Source organism: Natrix helvetica, assembly GCF_964273705.1.
Source record: "Natrix helvetica genome assembly, chromosome: 5".
Lineage (NCBI taxonomy): Eukaryota > Metazoa > Chordata > Lepidosauria > Squamata > Natricidae > Natrix > Natrix helvetica.
Genome location: NC_138551.1, coordinates 4,831,041 through 4,851,339, shown reverse-complemented (window position 1 = coordinate 4,851,339; position 20,299 = coordinate 4,831,041). Strand labels below are relative to the sequence as shown.

Sequence of the window (20,299 nt, the reverse complement as noted above, 5' to 3'; positions counted from 1 at the left end):
CAAGTGTGGCCTTACCAAGGCCTTATAAAGTGGTATTAACACTTCAAGTGATCTTGATTCTATCCCTCTGTTGATGCAGCCTAGAACTGTGTTGGCTTTTTTGGCAGCTGCTGCACACGGCTGGCTCATGTTTGAATCTTAATTCTACCCCTCTGTTAATGCAGACTGGGACTGCAATGTTAGCTAAGCAAGACTCACAACAGCAAGAAAATTGCAAGTGGCAGTCAGATTGTTCTTTTCCGCAAAGCTAAAGTGTGTGGGGCCATTGGCGGAGAGGCAAATCTACATTCGCGAGACATCCCTTTTTCAGGGGGATGTGAAAATATTCTCACTGGCGAGGAAAAAGAGCTCTTGAGTGCCTGTAATCTCCAGTTCCTCTCTGCATTTCTGAAGGAAATTCTCAATGTGCTGATTTCTAAGTAGCTGCTAATTGATAATTAGCCAGTTTGCAGGCTTCTGGGGCTGTCAGGGAGAAAAAGATTGCTAAGAACTGTACTTTGGTGCTTGAAATGGGGTGGGGTGGGGGGGACAAGCAAGGAAGGAAAGAAGGCGAAAATACCACTTGCGGGGCTCACTAGCATTAATAGTTTAAATCCAGTTTTAAGAATGGGTAGATTCTTAACAGGGAAAAATTAAGTTTTATACCTAGGAAATCTAAATCCTGTTCCAGCAAAAAAGAGGGCTCTCTTGTCTCCAGCCATCCGTCTGCCAAACAATGCCAGCGGGCGACGCCCAGGAGTAGGGCCTTCTCTGTGACGGGCCCAACCCTCTGGAACGACCTCCCCCCTGACATTAGAATCATTACTGACCTCCGCTCCTTCAGTAAGGAACTCAAGACCCACCTGTTCCAATTAGCTGGCCTGACCCAATCGCAATCATGATCTAATCCCTTGATCTTCCTGACTGGTTATTTTAAATTGGGGTATTTTAATTTGGTTTTAATCATTAATTAATCTAGGCATTATTGTACAGATTTATGTTTAATTTGTTTTTATGGGGTTTTGTAATTTGCTGTATATAATGTTTTTTATAATGTTTTTATTCTGTCTGTACACCGCCCCGAGTCCCCTAGGGGAGAGGGAGCGGTTAATAAATCCAATAAAAGTAAAAAAGTAAAGTAAAGTAAGGATCTGTGTCGGAAGCAGAGAGGGGCCCAGAGCCCTATGCCTGTTATCAGTTGCCTTCAGAGTCGGACATCAGTGAGGCAGAAGAACAGCTGGAACCTGTTCCCAGTTTGTGCATGTGCAGAGCTGCCAGATGAAGGGAAGAACTAAAGAACAGGGGTCAACTTGGGAGTAAGGCCACAGGTGGTCAATGAATGGCCCCTCCCAGAGGAAATAAAAGAGGGGCAAAAGGGGAGTGGAGTTTGCAGGAGGCAATTAGGTCACTTCATTGGTTCGTGACTCTCCGAGGCCCCTTGCCAAGTTTTGCACAGATCGGCCTGGCATCTCTCCAAGTTAGATAAAGTCTGTGACCGTAAATCCTCCCTTGAAAGACTTCGCTGGATGTGAAGGAGCAGAATTAATAGTCAATTAATAAAAGGTGTTTTTTTTGTCGGGACCAGGAGTTTGCTTCAGGCTCTTGGGAAGCCTCGGTCAGAACAGGCTCATTGCATTTGCATTACAAAGGTTGTCCTCGACCTACAACAGTTCGTTTAGTGAGCATTCAAAGTTACGACGGCACTGGAAAAAAGTGAGTTACGACCATTTTTCACACTTAACGAATATTGCAGCGTCCCCGTGGTCAGGTGATCAAAATTCAGACCCTTGGCAACTGACTCATATTTATGACGGTGGTGGTGGTCACGTGATGCCTTTTGGTGACCTCCTGGCAAGCGAAGTCACCGGGGAAGCCAGATCCACTTCAAAAACCATGTTACGTATTTAACGACCGCAGCGATTCACTTAACAACGGCGGCAAGAAAGGTGGTAAAATAGGGTTAAAACTCGCTTAACAAACGTCTCGCTTAGCAACGTCAGTTTGGGGCTGAATTGTGGTCGTAAATCAAGGGGCAACCCTGTCGTTTCAATTCCACTTTTAAAGATGGATGGCTCCATGCTAATTGGGGGGGGGGGAATTTCTTAACTTTCTTAATGGGAAAAAAAATTAAGTTTCATACCTAGGAAATCTAAATCCTCTTCCAGCAAAAAGAGGGGGCATTTGGTTGCATTCTGCATCGTGTGTGGATTGGCACAATTCTGCGGCTGTCATTTGTGGGCAGGTTAGCTGTCTTGTCGTCGTCTTGTAGTTTTGCCCGTCGCGGGGGTGTCGCTAGGCGTGCAAATTCTCGGCGACTCTTGCTCCATCTGGGAAATCGTCGCGTTGCGTTCCGACAAGCTTCCAAGCGTTTCACACCTGCCCCGACAGACTTTGCAGCTACCTAGACTACATTTCCCTTTTTTTGTTGTTGTTGTTGTTGTTTTAAGAAAAAGAAAAGTGAATTCTGCCTCCAGCTCTGTATTCTCCCTGAGCCGTAAGGTTTTTTTTTTCAGATGTGGTTTTTAGCAGCTGGCACCTGCTTGCCAGCTTGACATCAATACCTGGGAAAATCCTGGAAAAGCCAGTCAAGCAGTGGATTCGGGAGCACTAGTCATGAACTAAGGCTCAGTGGCTAAGACGCTGAGCTTGTCGATCAGAAAGGTCGGCAGTTTGGCGGTTCGAATCCCTAGTGCCGCATAACGGAGTGAGCTCCTGTGACTTGTCCCAGCTCCTGCCAACGTAGAAGTTCGAAAGCACGTACAAAATGCAAGTAGAAAAATAGGAACCACCTTTGGTGGGAAGGTCACAGCGTTCCATGCACCTTCGGCGTTGAGTCATGCCGGCCACATGACCACAGAGACGTCTTCGGACAGCGCTGGCTCTTCGTCCTTGAAACGGGAACGACTGGCACATATATGCGAGGGGAACCTTTACCTTTAGAAATGAACTAGCAACCAGCATGGTGTTGTTAAAAGCAAACATACTTTATTGCCTTCTTTGACAAAGTGACTTGGAACAATGGACCGAGGAAACGCGATGGAAAGAGCACATATCGTAGGTATTCCTAAACTTACGACTCCAGTTGAGCCCAAAATGTCTGCTGCTAAGCGAGACAGTGGCTAAGTAAATTTTCTCCATCTTACCACCTTTCTTGCCCCCGTTGTTAAAGCTGCAATTGCTAAGTTGGTCACACGGTGTGTGAAGTAACCCTGGGACAAATTCACAAATGTTTCACTTCACAACGTCAACTGTGGTCGTAAGTTGAGAGCTACCTGTAACCATCATTTGCGTTTCTGACATGTCCCTTCTCCCCTCCAAATTGGGGTGGGCAGGGGCCTGTAGAAGCCCAAGGTGCCCTCCCTCCCCGCTGCTTGGTGCCCTCCCTCCGCTCGAGAGAAGCTGGCAAAAGGGAGGAATGCGAGGCCCGAAGATCTCGGCTTTCGTTTTTAAATCTTCCTTTGCAATTGAGATAAGACAGCGGGTTAGATGAGAACAATTTAATTAAGTTGCCGAAAGGCCGCGGAGTTGGCGCTGCCTGGCAATAAGCTGCCCCCTCGGCGCAGGATTGATGGCCTTTTCCGCTAGTGTCTCCCCCCCGCAACCCGCCCCCTCCCTGCAATTGGAAATTAAAAACCAGAATTGGAATTAAAAACACTCAAATACTTTCTGTGCCTTATCCGGGCAGTGCCAGCAATGCCAACCTTCCTCCCGAGGATACCCAGCTCCCTTTATGACAGAAAAATAATTGAGATTTGTGTCCCAGTTGTTAGACACATAAGCAACTTGGGGGAAGGGGGGGATGAAAGAAAGGAGACATTAACCTGTATTTTTGGGCTGATCTGTCTCACCTAGATCCAGGGTTCACCTGTATGTTTTTTCGTTTTATTCCTCATTTTATGCCACAGTTGTTAAGTGAATCCCTTGCAGGGTTCTAAAAAACACCCCCAACGAAATAAAACTCCCAGGCTTGTGTTTCCTCAAAGTTCCACTTCATTAGAGATGTCGTGTTGGCACATCTGGGAAAACTCGAATCTGAAAGCTTCCAGGTTTCCCCACCCAGTTGAAAGTCCAAGACCCTGCCCCCATACCCACAAGTCCACCCCATGGTCCAATCTCCCACAGCCACGAAGACAGGTTCCTACTATCCAGTTCCAGCCAGGTGCAGAGACAAAGATGACCTTGGCTTTCTAAGAAGAATGTTGTTATGGCTACATATCACCCAACTCCATATAACACCCCCTCCTCCCATTTTCCCACAGTGGAAAGTGTGGGCAGGCCTGAAGTCCCCCAAAGAAAAGATGGCTTGCAGGCATGGCCGTTACCGTAAGTTAATCACATGGTTGTTAAGTGAATTTGTGCTTCCCCATGGACTGTGCTTGTCAGAAGGTCGCTAAAGGGGATCACGTGACACCCCCCCCCCCCAGGACACTGCAACCGTCATAAATATGAACCAGGTGCCAAGCATCTGAATTTTGCCATATCACCATGGGGGTGCTGCAACGGTCATCAGTGTGAAAAATGGCCGTAAGTCACCTTTTTGAATGCCGTTGTAACTTTGAATGGTCACTGAACGAACGGTTGTAAGTTGAGGACCACCTGTATCCCCCCCCACCATGCTGCGTTCTGGTTCATCGTTCTCAACACACGTTCCTACAAGTGTTTTTAGTGCCCTTACACACATAATGCACACTCCTCCCTTCGCAGTGTGGGGAGCTGTGTCCAAGGGGTTGCACCATTAAGATGTGCTTTTCATTGATAAGGTTCTTTCTCCTACTACAGGGGTGTCCAAACTTGGGAACTTTAAGACTTGTGGACTTCAACTCCCAGAATTCCCCAGCCAGCCATGCTGGCTGGGGAATTCTGGGAGTTGAAGTCCACAAGTCTTAAAAGTTCCCAAGTTTGGACACCCCTGTCCTACTACTTTATGTTATAGGTTCATTAGTGATGTCGTGTTGGCACATCTGGGAAAACTCGAATCTGAAAGCTTCCAGGTTTCCCCAGCAAATCTCCCTTTGTTGGCATTTTGCTGAGCAGGATATGAATTCTTTGAAACAGAATTACCTTGCTCTTTTTCAGAGGTTTGTGTGTGTGTGTTTGTACATATCTATCAGAGGGGGGGTATTCAGACGGTTCGGACCGGTTCAGGCGAACCGGTAGCGGAAATTTTGAGTAGTTTGGAGAACCGGCAAATACCACCTCTGGTTGGCCCCATCCTCCCCTCCCCGCTGTCCCCTGTCCTATATTCCATTGTATTTTAGCTCAGCTGATTCCCGCGGAAGACCGGACTGCCCCCCCCCTCAGCTGAGCTAAAAAATCAGTTCAGCTCACCACTGCTGACACCCAGGGCGGACTTTGAGGGCTGCGCATGTGCGCACGAAGCGCTCTCTCATAGAACCGATAGGAGAAGATTTGCAATCCCACCGCTGATATATAGTAGATATTTACTGATTTATTTGTAAACACATCTTTCTCCTCCAATTTCCCCCCACAACAACAACCCTGGGAGGTGTACTAGTCTGAGAGAGAGAGAGTGTGTGACTGGCCTACACTGGTTTTCATGCCTAAGGCAGGACTAGAATTCCCCATCTCCTGGTGATTGCCCCAAAGTCACCCAGTTGGCTTTCATGCCTAAGGTAGGACTAGAACTCCCCATCTCCTGGTGATTGTCCCAAAGTCACCCAGTTGGCTTTCATGCCTAAGGTAGGACTAGAACTCCCCATCTCCTGGTGATTGCCCCAAAGTCACCCAGCTGGCTTTCATGCCTAAGGTAGGACTAGAACTCCCCATCTCCTGGTGATTGGCCCAAAGTCACCCAGCTGGCTTTCATGCCTAAGGTAGGACTAGAACTCCCCATCTCCTGGTGATTGGCCCAAAGTCACCCAGCTGGCTTTCATGGCTAAGGCTGGACTAGAACTCCCAGTCTCCTGGTGATTGCCCCAAAGTCACCCAGCTGGCTTTCATGCCTAAGGTAGGACTAGAACTCCCCATCTCCTGGTGATTGGCCCAAAGTCACCCAGCTGGCTTTCATGCCTAAGGTAGGACTAGAACTCCCCATCTCCTGGTGATTGGCCCAAAGTCACCCAGCTGGCTTTCATGCCTAAGGCAGGACTAGAACTCCCCATCTCCTAGTGATTGGCCCAAAGTCACCCAGCTGGCTTTCATGGCTAAGGTAGGACTAGAACTCCCCATCTCCTGGTGATTGGGCCAAAGTCACCCATGAGGTTTTCATGCCTAAGGCAGGACTAGAACTCCCGATCCCCTGGTGATTGGCCCAAAGTCACCCATGAGGCTTTCATGCCTAAGGCAGGACTAGAACTCCCCATCTCCTGGTGATTGACCCAAAGTACCCAGTTGGCTTTCATGCCTAAGGCGGGACTAGAACTCCCTAGTCTCCCTCTTTCTCGCCCTGAGCCTTAACCCCCTAACCAAGCTGGCTCACTTTAAGACGAAATCCCTCCGTTTCCTACCACCGCATCCTCAACCTGACTCTAGGAGCTGTCGGTGAACTTTTTCTATCTTCTCCAGGGTAAAAGGTCAGGCACTCCGGAGCGATATGGATTTGGCAGGGGGGAAAGGAAAGTCCGGGATAAAACATTTGTATGCAAAGGAATTTTCTCTCTCTGTCTCTCTCTCTCTACGGCCATTCATTCATTTTAGATGCGTAGAAGTAGCTTGACAGCCATTCCAGAATCCCTTTTCAACACAAGTACTTTGTGGTTAGAGATGAGTGCGCTGCTCACACACCCTTAATCGTTCCACTGGGGGGAAAAGTTATGTATTATGTATTCATTGTCTTGAAAGATTATTAACCAACTGCAAGTCTTCGGGGACGCGGCAGGCTGAAGCCTAAATAAAGACTCTTATTTCCTTTAACCTCCCTTGGAATTCCAGCCCAAACACATTTTTGCTGGTTTTAATGATCCATCCGGTGGAGAATCCACAATGGCGGAGTGGGGGGGGGGGTGTACGTGGAGAGTCCCATGTTTTCATAAAAATTGCAAAGTTTTAAGCCTGTGCTCTCCTACAGGTAGTCCTCCACTTACGACGACTTGGGGTGCGGCAAGAAAGGGCGGAAAATGGGGGCAAAACCCACTTAACAATGGTCTGGGTATGCGCAATGGCAATTTTGGACTCTGTTGTGGTTGTAAGTGGAGGACTAACTGTAGCAGTCTTCCAATACTTCAGGGGTCGTCCCAGAGACGAAAAGGGTCAACCTATTCTCCAAAGCAGGGGTCTCCAACCTTGGCAACTTTAAGCCTTGGAGGACTTCAACTCCCAGAATTCCCCAGCCAGCTGGCTGGGGAATTCTGGGAGTTGAAATCCTCCAAGGCTTAAAGTTGCCAAGGTTGGAGACCCCTGCTTCAAAGCACCAAAACAAGAAGCAACGGATGGAAACTCATCAAGGAGAGAAGCAACCTAGACTGAAGGAGAAAGTTCCCAACAGTGAGAAAAATTAACCAGTGGAACAACTTGCCACTGGAAGTTGTGGGTTCTCCATCATGGGAGGTTTTTAACAAGAGACTGGGCAACCATTTTGTCTAAAATGGTACAGGGTCCCCTGCTTGAGCAGGGGGCTGGACTAGAAGACCTCCAAGGTCCCTTCCAGCCCTATTATTCGATGTTCTAAGGGATCCATTCAGCAGACGGATGAATGCCACTTTTACGTGGAAATACTATCGCGGGGACAGGGTGGCTCAGTGGCTAAGATGCTGAGCTTGTCGATCAGAAAGGTCGGTGGTTCGAATCCCTAGCGCTGCGTAATGGAGTGAGCTCCCGCGACTTGTCCCAGCTTCTGCCAACCTAGCAGTTCGAAAGCACGTAAAAAATGCAAGTAGAAAAATAGGAAGCACCTTTGGTGGGACGGTAACAGCCTTCCATGCACCTTCAGCATTTAGTCATGCCGGCCACATGACCGCGGAGACGTCTTTGGACAGCGCTGGCTCTTTGGCTTCGAAATGGAGATGAGCACTGCCCCCTAGAGTCAGGAACGACTGGCACATAGGTGCGAGGGGAACCTTTACCTTTACAACTCCCATCCGCTCCTCCTGGGCCTTGGGAGCTGTAGCTGAAGACCTGGGCATTGCACTTCGAAGCAGAGCATCTCCCCCTCCCCAGGTGTCTTAACCTGTCCCCTGTTCTCCTTCCTCAGGCCCACCTTCAAGTACTTCACGTGGCACACCTGTGTTCTGGGCATTGCCGGCTGTGTGGTGATGGTGTTTCTCATCAGCCCAATCTATGCTTCTGCCAGTGTGGCTTTCATGCTCATCCTGCTGGTGGCCCTCCATTACCTGTCGCCCAGCAGCAGCTGGGGCTACATCAGTCAAGCTTTGATCTTCCATCAGGTAAGGAGCATCCCAACGGGGACCCTCCGTGCGGTCTCAGACACCACAGAAACAGACTTTCCTCGGAGTCTGGAGCAGAAATGTTACGCTTGGGCACCAACCGTGACTTGAGAACTTTGGTTATTTATGAAAGGAAGGTTCAATTTATGGTTGAAGACCATGATGGCCACCCTATGGCACGCATGGCACAGGCCTCTCTGCGGGAACGCCAGCTCCACCATGGCTGCGCACGTGCCTCCCACCAGCCAATGGGTCTCTGGGTCACTCGCATGCAGGGCGCATTTGCATTGCATTGGGGGGGGGCTCACGGGACACCCCTATGCCCCATTTTGGCTTCTAGGTTGGTGCAGGAGGTTGGGGGGCGAAAGCGGTCACGTGTGCATGCACGGGGGGGGGCACATTCAGGGGGAAGTCACCTGCATGGGGCATACACAGGCATTGCATTATGGGTGCAGGCACGCACAAAAAGCTTGGCCGTCCCTGGTCTAAGAATCCCAGAAGTCCCTTGCTGTCAAATGACACGCTTCCATAGGCCAACCCTGGTCTCTTTTGTCACTGTTTCTCCATGCAGAATAGACTCACATAAGATGGGTAATCTGCCTCTTGACTCTTGGTTGGTCTCTGCCCTTCCCCTGATCCGTACAGGCCAGGATATCTCAACCCTGGCAACTCTCAAACATGTGGACTTCAATTCCCAGAATCCCTCAGCCAGTTCTAGGTTTATCCTCCAAGGACTCCCTGTAATGACACCAGGTAGAACAATCAGGTGCTGTTGCTCTTCTCTGCACTCTTTCTAGAGTCTCCGCATCTTTTTTGCATTGTGTGGCAAAACTGAATGACTTATTCCAAGTGTGGCTTTACAAAGGCCTTATAAAGTGGTATTAACCCTTCACATGATCTTGATTCTCTCCCTCTGTTTATGTAGCCTAGAACTGTGTTGGCCTTTTTGGCAGCTGCTGCACATGGCTGGCTCATATTTAATTGGTTGTCCACTAGGACTCCAAGAACATATGAAGAGCAGTTGCGGGAACTGGGTATGTCTAGTTTAATGAAAAGGACTAGGGGAGACATGATAGCAGTCTTCCAATATCTCAGGGGTTGCCCCGAAGAAGAGGGAGTCAAAATATTCTCCAAGGCACCTGAGGGTAGAACAAGAAGCAATGGGTGGAAACTAATCAAGGAGAGAAACAACTTAGAACTGAGGAGAAACTTCCTGACAGTCAGAACAATGAATCAGTGGAAAAGCTTGCCTCCAGAAGTTGTGAATGCCCCAACACTGGAAGTTTTTGAGAAGATGTTGGATAGCCATTTGTCTGGAATGGTATAGGGTTTCCTGCCTAAGCAGGGGGTTGGACTAGAAGACCTCCAAGGTCCCTTCCAACCCTGCTGTTCTATTATATTCTATATGCAAAGACACATGAATAACGGTTGCAGGATTTGAGTTTGGCTAGTCTAGAGAAAAGAAGGACCAGGGGAGACATGATAGCAACCTTCCAATATCTCAGGGGTTGCCCCAAAGAAGAGGGAGTCAAACTATTCTCCAAGGCACCTGAGGGCAGAACAAGAAGCAATGGGTGGAAACTAATCAAGGAAAGAAGCAACTTAGAACTGAGGAGAAATTTCCTGACAGTTAGAACAATTAATCAGTGGAACAGAAATTGCCTCCAGAAGTTGTGAATGCCCCAACACTGGAAGTCTTTAAGAAGATGTTGGATAGCCATTTGTCTGGAACGGTATAGGGTTTCCTGCCTAGGCAGGGGGTTGGACTAGAAGACCTCCAAGCTCCCTTCCAACTCTGCTATTCTATTCTATTCTATTCTATTCTATTCTATTCTATCCCTCTCCCAGTTACTACTTCCTCGTCCTTTCTTGCCTGGACTACTGCAATGCTCTCTACATGGGGCTGCCCTTGAAAAGCACCCGGAGGCTTCAGCTGGTCCAGAATGTGGCCGCACGGGTTGTCATGGGGGTACCTAGGTGCTCCCATGTTACACCCCTTTTAGGCGGCCTGCACTGGTTGCCGGTTGTTTTCCGGGTGCGATTCAAGGTATTAATTATGACCTTTAAAGCGCTCCATGGCTTAGGCCCAGGGTACCTGCGAGACCACCTACTGCCACCAGTAGCCTCCCACCGTCCAGTACGATCCCACAGAGTTGGCCTCCTCAGGGTGCCATCGGCCAGACAGTGTCGGCTGATGACCCCCAGCGGGAGAGCCTTCTCTGTGGGAGCCCCTTCCCTCTGGAATGAGCTGCCCCCGGAGCTTCACATAATCCCTGACCTCCGGTCCTTCCGACGCGCCCTAAAAAGTTGGCTTTTCCAGCAAGCCGGCCTGGCCTGTTAATGTTAATTTTAACTCATTTTTTAAATGTATTGTCTTATAAATTCGGTTTGTTTTTTTGGATAAGTATTTAATTTCTTTTTAACTTTCGGGATGTGTGTTTTTTAATGTTGTACGCCGCCCTGAGTCCTTTGGGAGAAGGGCGGCATATAAATCCAATAAAAACAAACAAAACAAACAAAACTACTATTGAGCCAGTCCCAAAGGTGCTTTTTTTTCAGGAGGCAACTGGACTTTTCTTGTTTTTTTCTTTTGAAGACGTTTCGCTTCTCCTCCAAGAAGCTTCTTCAGCTCTGACAGGATAGTGGGGAATGGAAGGATTTATATTCCTTGCAGACAGCTGATCCTGGGCATCCTTTTAGAGCAGAACACTTCTGGCTGGAGAATTCCGGGAGTTGAAGTCCACACGTCTTAAAGCTGCCAAGTTTGGGGACCCCTGTTTTAGAGGGTCCTTGAAGCATTGGGAGATTTACCTGTGTCTTGAGGTTCTCCTGAGGTTGCTGTAGCTTGCAATTTTTTCCTCTGGAAATCCATTCCACACCATTCCAAAGATGTCCATTCCAAATTCTATAGCTAAAAGTCTGTAGAGATTCTTAAATTTTCCAGATTCTGGTTGTCCCAAAGGTGCTTTTTTCAGGAGGCAACTGGACTTCCTTGGTTTATGTTTTCTTTTGAAGACGTTTCGCTTCTCACCCAAGAAGCTTCTTCAGCTCGGGCAGGATAGTGGGGAAGAGCTGAAGAAGCATCCTGGATGATGAGAAGCAAAATGTCTTCAAAAGAAAACATAAACCAAGGAAGTCTAGTTGCCTCCTGAAAAAAGCACCATCCAGGACCTGGATGATTGACAATCTCTACAGGCTATTGAGCCACGTATCACCCATTCTAGGGACGCAGTGGCTCGGTGGCTAAGACGCTGAGCTTGTCAACCAGAAAGGTCGGCAGTTCAACAGTTCGAATCCCTAGTGCTGCATAACGGAGTGAGCTCCCATCACTTGTCCCAGCTTCTGCCAACTTAGCAGTTCGAAAGCATGTAAAAAATGCAAGTAGAAAAAATAGGGACCCCCTTTGGTGGGAAGAGAAAAGCGTTCCGTGCACCTTCCATGTTGAGTCATGCCAGCCACATGACCACGGAGACGTCTTAGGACAGCGCTGGCTCTTCGGCTTTGAAACGGAGATGAGCATTGCCCCCTAGAGTCAGGAACGACTAGCACATACGTGCGAGGGGAACCTTTACCTTTAGCCCCCCATTCTATACCTGTTCCCTTGCTTTTTTTCTTGCATAAACGTCCAGCCTTACTTTTCTCTCCATTAAATTTCATTTTTATGAGGAGGCGGATCGGCCGTCTCCATCTTCTTGCGCCCCCCTCCGCCCCTCCCGTTGCTCCACTGCCAATCCCGGAGCAGGTGGTCATCCTTATTGGAGATTAATTTTTTTTCCAAAAAGAATAACAACATTTCAAATTTGCATCTGCTTCCTTTGCCTGGGACTCTTCTGTGTCCGCGTCCACCCTTTGAGCAGACGGCTCGCCCTTCCAGCTGGTGTGATGCCCGCCCTCTGCCTTTCCCCGGGAACTGTGCCCGGCTCCTGCAAACTGGGCCCGTTGCCCAGGACCAGCCTTTTAATTTGGGTGTCATAAAACCGACATTTAAAAGCTCTAGTTAAGGGGTTTAATGGAAGAGTCTTATTAGCCAGCTGCTGTTTCCCTGCGCTGCCTGGCAGAGCCCGAGCCCTCCTGGGGGCAGATCGGCTTGTTTGATCAGGCGGTTTGCTTGGCATTTGGCTGGCGATGCCAGGCCGTCCCTTTTGCACATCTTGTGATGGGCCTTGTCGTTTTGACCTCGCCCCGCCATGCATACCAACCTTGTGGGCTCCTGCGTCTCTTGCCCTGGGTGCAGGAAAAGGCCGCCATGGAGACTCTGAAGTAGTCCTTGACTTACGACCACAACTCAGCCCCAAACTTTTGTTGCTAAGTCAGAAAACTGTTAAGTGAGTTTTGCCTCATTTTACGACCTTTCTTGCCATGATTGTTCAGTGTGAATCACTGAAGTTCAGAGGTGGTATTCAGCCGGTTCTGGAGAACCGATAGTGGAAATGTGGAGTAGTTCGGAGAACAGGCAAATAGGCTGGCCACGCCCCGGCTGCCTCCCAGCTGATCATCTTCTGTTGCCCTAAACAGGAGAACGGAGCTGGAAAAGCAGGTTAATGGGGTGGGGAGGGAATGGGGATTTTGCAGTATCCTTCCCCTGCCACGCCCACAAAGCCACGCCCACAGAAACGGTAGTAAAAAAAATTGAATCCCACCCTACCGCTGCAGTTGTTAAGTTACTTGTTAATTGAATCTGGCTTCCCTATTGCTTGTCGGAAGGTCGTAAAAGGGGATCATGTTACCCCAGGATGGTGCAACCATCATAAATATTGAGTCAGCTGTCGTCTTAATTTTGAACACGTGACCCTGGGGATACTGTAACGGCCGTACAAAAACCACTCCTAAGTCACTTTTTTCAGGCCCGTTGCACCATTGGACGGTCACTAAATGAACTGTTGTAAGTTGAGGGCTACCTGTAGAGGAGCGTTTCTCAACCTTGAGAATTTTAAGGTGAATAGAATAGAATAGCAGAGTTGGAAGGGACCTTGGAGATCTTCTAGTCCAACCCCCTACCTAGGCAGGAAACCCTAAATGGTTATCCAACATCTCCTTAAAGACTTCCAGTGTTGGGGCATTCACAACTTCTGGAGGCAATTTCTGTTCCACTGATAAATTGTTCCAACTGTCAGGAAGTTTCTCCTCAGTTCTAAGTTGCTTCTCTCCTTCATTAGTTTCCACCCATTGCTTCTTGTTCTGTCCTCAGGTGCTTTGGAGAATAGTTTGACTCCCTCTTCTTTGTGGCAACCCCTGAGATATCGGAAGGCTGCTATCATGTCTCCCCTGGTCCTTCTTTCTCTTAAACTAAACATCCCCAGTTCCTGCAACCGTTCTTCCTATGTGTTAGTCTCCAGTCCTCTAATCCTCTTTGTTGCTCTTCTCTGCACTCTTTCTAGAGTCTCCACATCTTTTCTACATCGTGGCGACCAAAACTGAATGCAGGATTCCAAGTGTGGCCTTACCAAAGCATTATAAAGTGGTATTAAGGCTTCACGTGATCTTGATTCCATCCCTCTGTTGATGCAGCCTAGAACTGTGTTGGCTTTTTTGGCAGCTGCTGCACACGGCTGGCTCCTATTTAAATGGTTCTCCACTAGGACTCCAAGATCCCTTTCACAGTTACTACTGTTGAGCAAGGGACCACCTATACTGTGGTGCATATAGGTGTGTGGACTTCAGCTCCCAGACTCCCCAGCCAGACGTTTTCCTCCTCCTGCTCGGACCAACTTCTCGTAGGAGGCCACCCAAGACAATTTTGATTGCTTTCCCAGACACAACACATGATTAACTTCCTCCCCTCAGTGCTAATATAATACATAGCCAGTGTTGCTCTCTTGTGTTCAGAAGTTCCCACCTCTGAATAAAGAAGCTGCAGGCTCATATCTCCAAGTATAATGTTGTGGCCTGCCAGCGGATCTGGCAGAAGATTCGGAGAGTGAGGAGGTTGGGGAGGAACATGGGTCAGTCCCGGAGTCTGGAGAAGTCTCGGACGAGGGCTCTGTGTCGGAGGCAGAGATGGGGCCAGGGCCGTCTGACAGTTATCAGCTGCCTTCGGAGTCGGACATCAGTGAGGCAGAAGAACAGCTGGAGCCTCTTCCCAGTGTGCGCATGCGCAGAGCTGCCAGACGAAGGGAACAGCTAAGGAACAAGGGTTGACTTGGGAGTAAAGGCACAGGAGGACAGTGAATGGCCCCTCCCAGAGGGAATAAAAGGGGAGCGACAGGGGAGTGGAGTTTGCAGGAGACAATAGGTTCATTCCTGCATTCTTGCCAAGTATTGCGGTGTCTGAAAGATAGTAGTAAAAAATACTAAAAAAAAAAAAAAAATCCGAGGTGCGCATCTTCGGACCTTTTAAAAAAAAAACTTTTTAAGCATTTTTTTTTACTACAGGTTCTCTGGAAACGTGGGATTGGGGTGGGTGGGTCCATTTTTGCTCCCAGCAGGCTTCCCTCAGGTGCTAGGCCAAAAACAGGGAGGGGGGGGGGTTGTTGTGAAAGAGAGAGAAAGAGAGAGAGGGAGGGAGGGAGGGAGGGAGGGAGGGAAAGAAGGAAAAAGGAGAGGAAGGAAAGACTACAAACCTGGCCTTAGACGCAGGCTCAGAGGATAATCCAGGGCTGGAAGGGACCTGGAGGTCATCTAGTCCAACCCCCAGCACCAGCAGGACATTGTTAAAGTGAGTCTCTGTCTTTTGACCCCCCAGTTACATGACCACATAGCCACGCCCACCCAGTCACATAACTCCCCCACCAAGCCACGCCCACCAAGCCACGCCCACAGAACCGATAGCAAAAAAAAAAAAAAAGATTTCACCACTGGCCTGGCCACTCTCCAGCCAGTTCTGGTTGGCTCCAGAACTGAACGAGGGGCTTCCAGTTAGGACCTTTGTGGCTCTTTTGAGTGTTTAAGGTTGCTGAACAACACATACACAATTTCAACAACTGTTCTTCATATATTTCAGCTTCCAGTCCCCTAACCCTCTTTGTTGCTCTTCTCTGCACTCTTTCCAGAGTCTCAACATCTTTTTTACATCGTGGCGACTAAAACTGGATGCAGGATTCCAAGTGTGGACCCCCCTCTTCTAAATGTATTAGTTAGAGCCATATTTAAACCCACCCATCTCCCCCCCTTGGACCTCCACCTGGCTGTAGCCAGTCCCTGTCTGCACAAGAGTTCACTTTATGGCTAGGGAGCAAGTGAGTTTTTTTAAAAAAAAGTTTTTATTGAACATTTTCAAGTTTAAAAACCACAAGTAAAAAAAGAAAGAACAAAGGAAAGGGGGAAAAAATAACCAAGAAAAAAAATGCAAAAACAAATGCAAAACAGATAAAATCACAAACAAACAACATAACCGTATAATATCATTTTACACAGCTTCCCGTACCAGCATGTATAGTCTGCTTTTGTAGTTTACTATTCAATTTTTGCCTTCTCGTACTTTTAAACAATCCTAATGCTAATGTAAGAATTACATTATAAGCAAGCAAGCGAGTTTTCCAATCTTGTTGAAAAACTCAACTTGCTTACTTATAACATAAGAGGCCCCGGGCAAAAAGAGAGCAGCAAATCTCCCACTTGGGGATTTCTCGCCTTTTAATACCTTGAGTTCCTAGCAGTGACGGACCTGGGCCGGCGATGTTGGACGAGAGGCAGTGACAGATTGCAGGCAATCAAGAGCCGAGACCCCAGGGGGGTGGGGGGTGAGTGGAACGATTGCAGTAACCTGAGCTTCTCCGCGGAGCATCGAGGGGAATAAATCTGAGGAGTAACGTTTACTTAGCCAGGGTGATGTGACCTGACGGGCCGCTGATGAAATACAGCGGTTGCTGGGAGTGAAGACAAATGTTAGCAGCCAAAGACGTCGATGAGTTAGCGTCCCTTGGTCTCCTTTTGCTCTTGACGTGGTGCATGGTGATCAATCAATCAGAATAGAGCTGGAAAGGACCTTGGAGGTCTTCTAGTCCAGGCCCCCTGCTCAAGCAGGAGACCCTCTACCATTTCAAACAAGTAGCTGTCCAGTCTCTTCTTAAAAACCTCCAGTGATGGAGCATTCACAAGTTCTGGAGGGAAGCCTTTCCGCTAATCAATTGTTCTCACTTTCAGGAAATTTCTCCTTAGTTCTAGATTGCTTCTCTCCTCGATTAGTTTCCATCCATTGCTTCTTGCCCTGCCTTCAGGTGCCTTGGAGAATAGGTTGACTCCCCCTTCTCTGTGGTCACCCATTAGATATTGGAAGACTTCTATCACGTCTCCCTTATTTCTTCTGTATTCTAGAGTAGCCAAACTCAAAATCCTGCGACCGTTCTTCCTATGTTTTAGCCTCCAGGCCTTTAATCCTCTTTAGTTGCTCTTCTCTGCACTGTTTCCAAAGTCTCAACATCTGTTTTTTTTGTATAGTGGTGAACACAACTGGATGCAGGTATTCCAGGTGTGGTCTTACTAAAGGATTGCAAAGCGGTAGTAATATTTCGCACGATTTTGAGACGATGCCTCTGTTTATACAAGCAAGGATTGTATCAGCTTTTTGGGCTGCTGCCACACACATACACAAGAACAAACACACACAAACACACAAACACACAGAGCAAGGGAGGGCATGTCTGGAGCACTGCACATAGGAAAAATAAAAATTGTGACTCGGTTTCCTTTTGATACCTTGAGGTTTTGTGAAGTGGGACCCCACGGACCTCAGTTGGGTCTACATCTTTTGTCCCAAGGCAATTCATTCCTGGGATTTGTCAAATGCAGGTTGTCCTCGACGTACGACCGCAATCGAGCCCCGGATTTCTGTTGCTAAGCGAGATAGTTCTTCGGTGAATTTTGCTCCATTTTACAACCTTCCTTGCCCACAGTTGTTAAGCGAATCGCCGCACTTAAGTCCCACGGTTGCACAGTGAATCGGGCTTCCCCATTGGCTTTGCTTGTCAGAACATTGCAAAAGGGGATCGTGTGATCCTGGGTCACGGCAATCGTCATAAATATGAGTCAGCTGCCAAATTTTGATCATGTAACCGTGAAGATGCTGCTGTCAGGGGTCCAAATAGCATCCAAAAGTAAATCGGAGTCCGAGGCAAAGTATTGTTCTAAGTTCCAATTTATGAAGAGAGCCACGTTGGCACATCTGGGAAAACCCAAATCTGAAAACTTCCCAGTTTTCCCCACCCAGTTGAAAGTTCACAATCTTTCCTCCCCCACACCCACAAGTCCATCCCACGGTCCAAATCTTCCCCTGCCATGCTGGCAGTTCCACCCATCCAGTTCCAGTCAGGTGCAGAGGTGCAGAAAGAAAGGATGACCTTGGCTTTCTAGAAAGAATGTTGTTATGGCTACATATCATCTAACTCCGTACAATCCCCACTCCCATTTTCCCACAATAGAAAATGCAGAGTAGAATAATAGAAAGTGTGGCAGGCCAAAGACCCGAAATAAAAGATGGCTGCAGGCCTGAACAGCTGCAGTGCAATGGTCATAACTGTGAAAAAAATGACCTAGGTCACGGGTGCTGTGGTGAACGGTCTCTAGAGGAACTGTTGTAAGTTGAGGACCAGCTGCACCTACATTTCCATGACACGGAGAACTTAACGCCGAGGCTGTTCCCGTCGTCTTGCTCCGAAAGGGCCAGCTAAATAGGGGCGGGGGCCATTTTGGCAAGCCGAGAGAGTTCAGCTGGACGCTATGAGAAACATTTGGAGGATAAGGCCAGGACAATAAAAGCAATTACCTAGAGAGCCAGGCTGCCATTCTCTGGCTGCAAATCTTCCACCGGGGTCTGGACAGCTGTCGGTTGGGAACGAAGGGCTGGCAACAAAGCAGGGATCGCCGGGTGAACAGGGCCTGGCTGGGTGCCAAGTCCACAATCCTGCCTGGTCGTAAGATCATAAGCAGAGCCTTGGCAAAGTCTCGGCGGGGGCGACTTTGTGCGCCAGATATGCTCAGCCCACCCTCCCCTCCCGCTTTCTTATTTTTTAATGTCATTTCCATCACACGTCTTGCAGCAGCTTTCGAGGTTGAGGGTGATTTTTATTTTATTTTTTGCAAGGCCTTTGCATAAATTTACACAGAGCCGGGAAGGAAAGCAGAGAGAAAATAATCCGAGACAGAGAAGCTGCTAAGACTTTGGATGCCTCTTTGAGCTTCCAGTTCATTTGGGGAAGAGGAGCACAAAGATAAGGCTAGGCTCTGCTTTGGAAATGGGGAGGTTGGGGAGGGAAGGAAGGAAGAGCAGAGGAAAGGGGGAGAGGAAAGGAAAGGAAGGAGAGGGGGGAGAAGGGAGAAGGGAGGAAGGAAGGAAAAGGGAGGGAGGAAAAAGGAAAGGGGAGGGAGGGAAGGAGAGGGAAGAAGGAAGGAAAAGTGAGGGAGGAAAGAAACAGGGAAGGGGAGGGAAGGAAGGAAGAGCAGAGGAAAGGGGGAGAGGAAAGGAAGGAGAGGGGAGAGGAGGAAGGGAGGGGAGGAAGAAAGGAGGGAGAGGGAGGGAGAGAAGAAAGAAGGAAGGAAAAGGGAGGGAGGAAAAAGGAAATGGGGAGGTTGGGGAGGGAAGAAAGGAAGAGCAGGGGAGAGGGGGAGAGGAAAGGAAAGGGAGGGGAGAGGAGGAAGGGAGGGGAGGGAGAGGGAGGGAGAGAAGAAAGAAGGAAAAGGGAGGGAGGGAAGGGGAGAGAAGAAGGAAGGAAGGAAAAGGGAGGAGGAAAGAAACAGGGAAGGGGAGGGAAGGAAGGAAGGAGAGAGAAGGAAGAAGGAAGGAAAAGGGAGGGAGGGAAGGGGAGAAGAAGGAAGGAAAAGGGAGGGAGGAAAGAAACAGGGAAGGGGAGGGAAGGAAGGAAGGAGAGAGAAGGAAGAAGGAAGGAAAAGCGAGGGAGGAAACAGGAAAGGGGAAGGAAGGAAGGAAGGAAGGAAGGAAGGAAGGAAGGAAGGAAGGAAGGAGAGAGGGAGAAGGAAAGATCCAGAAGAATGGATACCATATGGGTCATATATAGGGATTTAGAAAGTAAGGGAAATTAAAACATGAAAAGCAAAACAATGAGATTTTCCTGGAAGGCAGAAGAAGTGACCGAAATCCACACTCCGGCCATTCTTCCCCTTGGGGGTCTGCCTGCCTTCTGGACCAACCACCCAGCTAGGGGAGAAAGAAATCGGCTGCACCTAAGGCCGGGCCCCTCTAGGAAAACAACTTGTTGGGTGGTGATTGGGATCCTTCCCTCCCTCTCGCTGCCAAGGTGGTCTCTGCTGTCGATTCAAACTGGGGGACCCCCGGTCGTTTCCCACCCATCCAGGCAGAACCTCCGGCATATGTCCCTGTCACTGGCTGTCACCCCCCTTTATTTCTCTATTGTAGACTGCCAAGTGGGGGGCTCAGCCAGCATTTTCTCCAACTGATCCAGGATATGACAGGAGAGATATTGGCTTCCATTTATCTTCCTTACCTGGCCGATTTGCAAAGGAGCCAATCAGGGGGAGAAACCTGATGAGGACTCAAGGCGTATGATCACAAATTGAACCAAGATTATGGTTAGAATGGATTGGAACAGAACAGAATAAATATTGGAATATAGAATAGAATAGAACAGAATAAATATTGGAAAATAGAATAGAATAGAATAGAATATTGGAAAATAAACAGAATAGAACAGAATAAATAATGGAATATAGAATAGAATAGAACAGAATAAATATTAGAATATAGAATAGAATAGAATGGAATAGAATAGAATAGAATAAATATTGGAATATAGAATAGAATAGAATAAAATAGAATAGAATAGAATAAATATTGGAAAATAGAATAGAACAGAACAGAACAAATATTGGAATATAGAATAGAATAGAATAGAACAGAATAGAATAAATATTGGAATATAGAATAGAATAGAATAAATATTGGAATATAGAATAGAACAGAACAGAATAAATATTAGAATATAGAATAGAATAGAATGGAATAGAATAGAATAGAATAAATATTGGAATATAGAATAGAATAGAATAAAATAGAATAGAATAGAATA

At 47.9% G+C, this 20,299-nt stretch overlaps 1 protein-coding gene across 1 annotated transcript in view; it reads left to right on the top strand.

Moving 5' to 3' along the window:
- Positions 1 to 20,299, top strand: part of LOC309393623 (solute carrier family 12 member 9-like) — a 134,948-nt gene that overhangs the window by 101,214 nt on the left and 13,435 nt on the right. Inside the window, exon 10 of the mRNA XM_081956038.1 lies at positions 8,129 to 8,321. Coding sequence (XP_081812164.1) covers positions 8,129 to 8,321 — 193 coding nt within the window. The remainder of the gene's footprint in view (positions 1 to 8,128; positions 8,322 to 20,299) is intronic.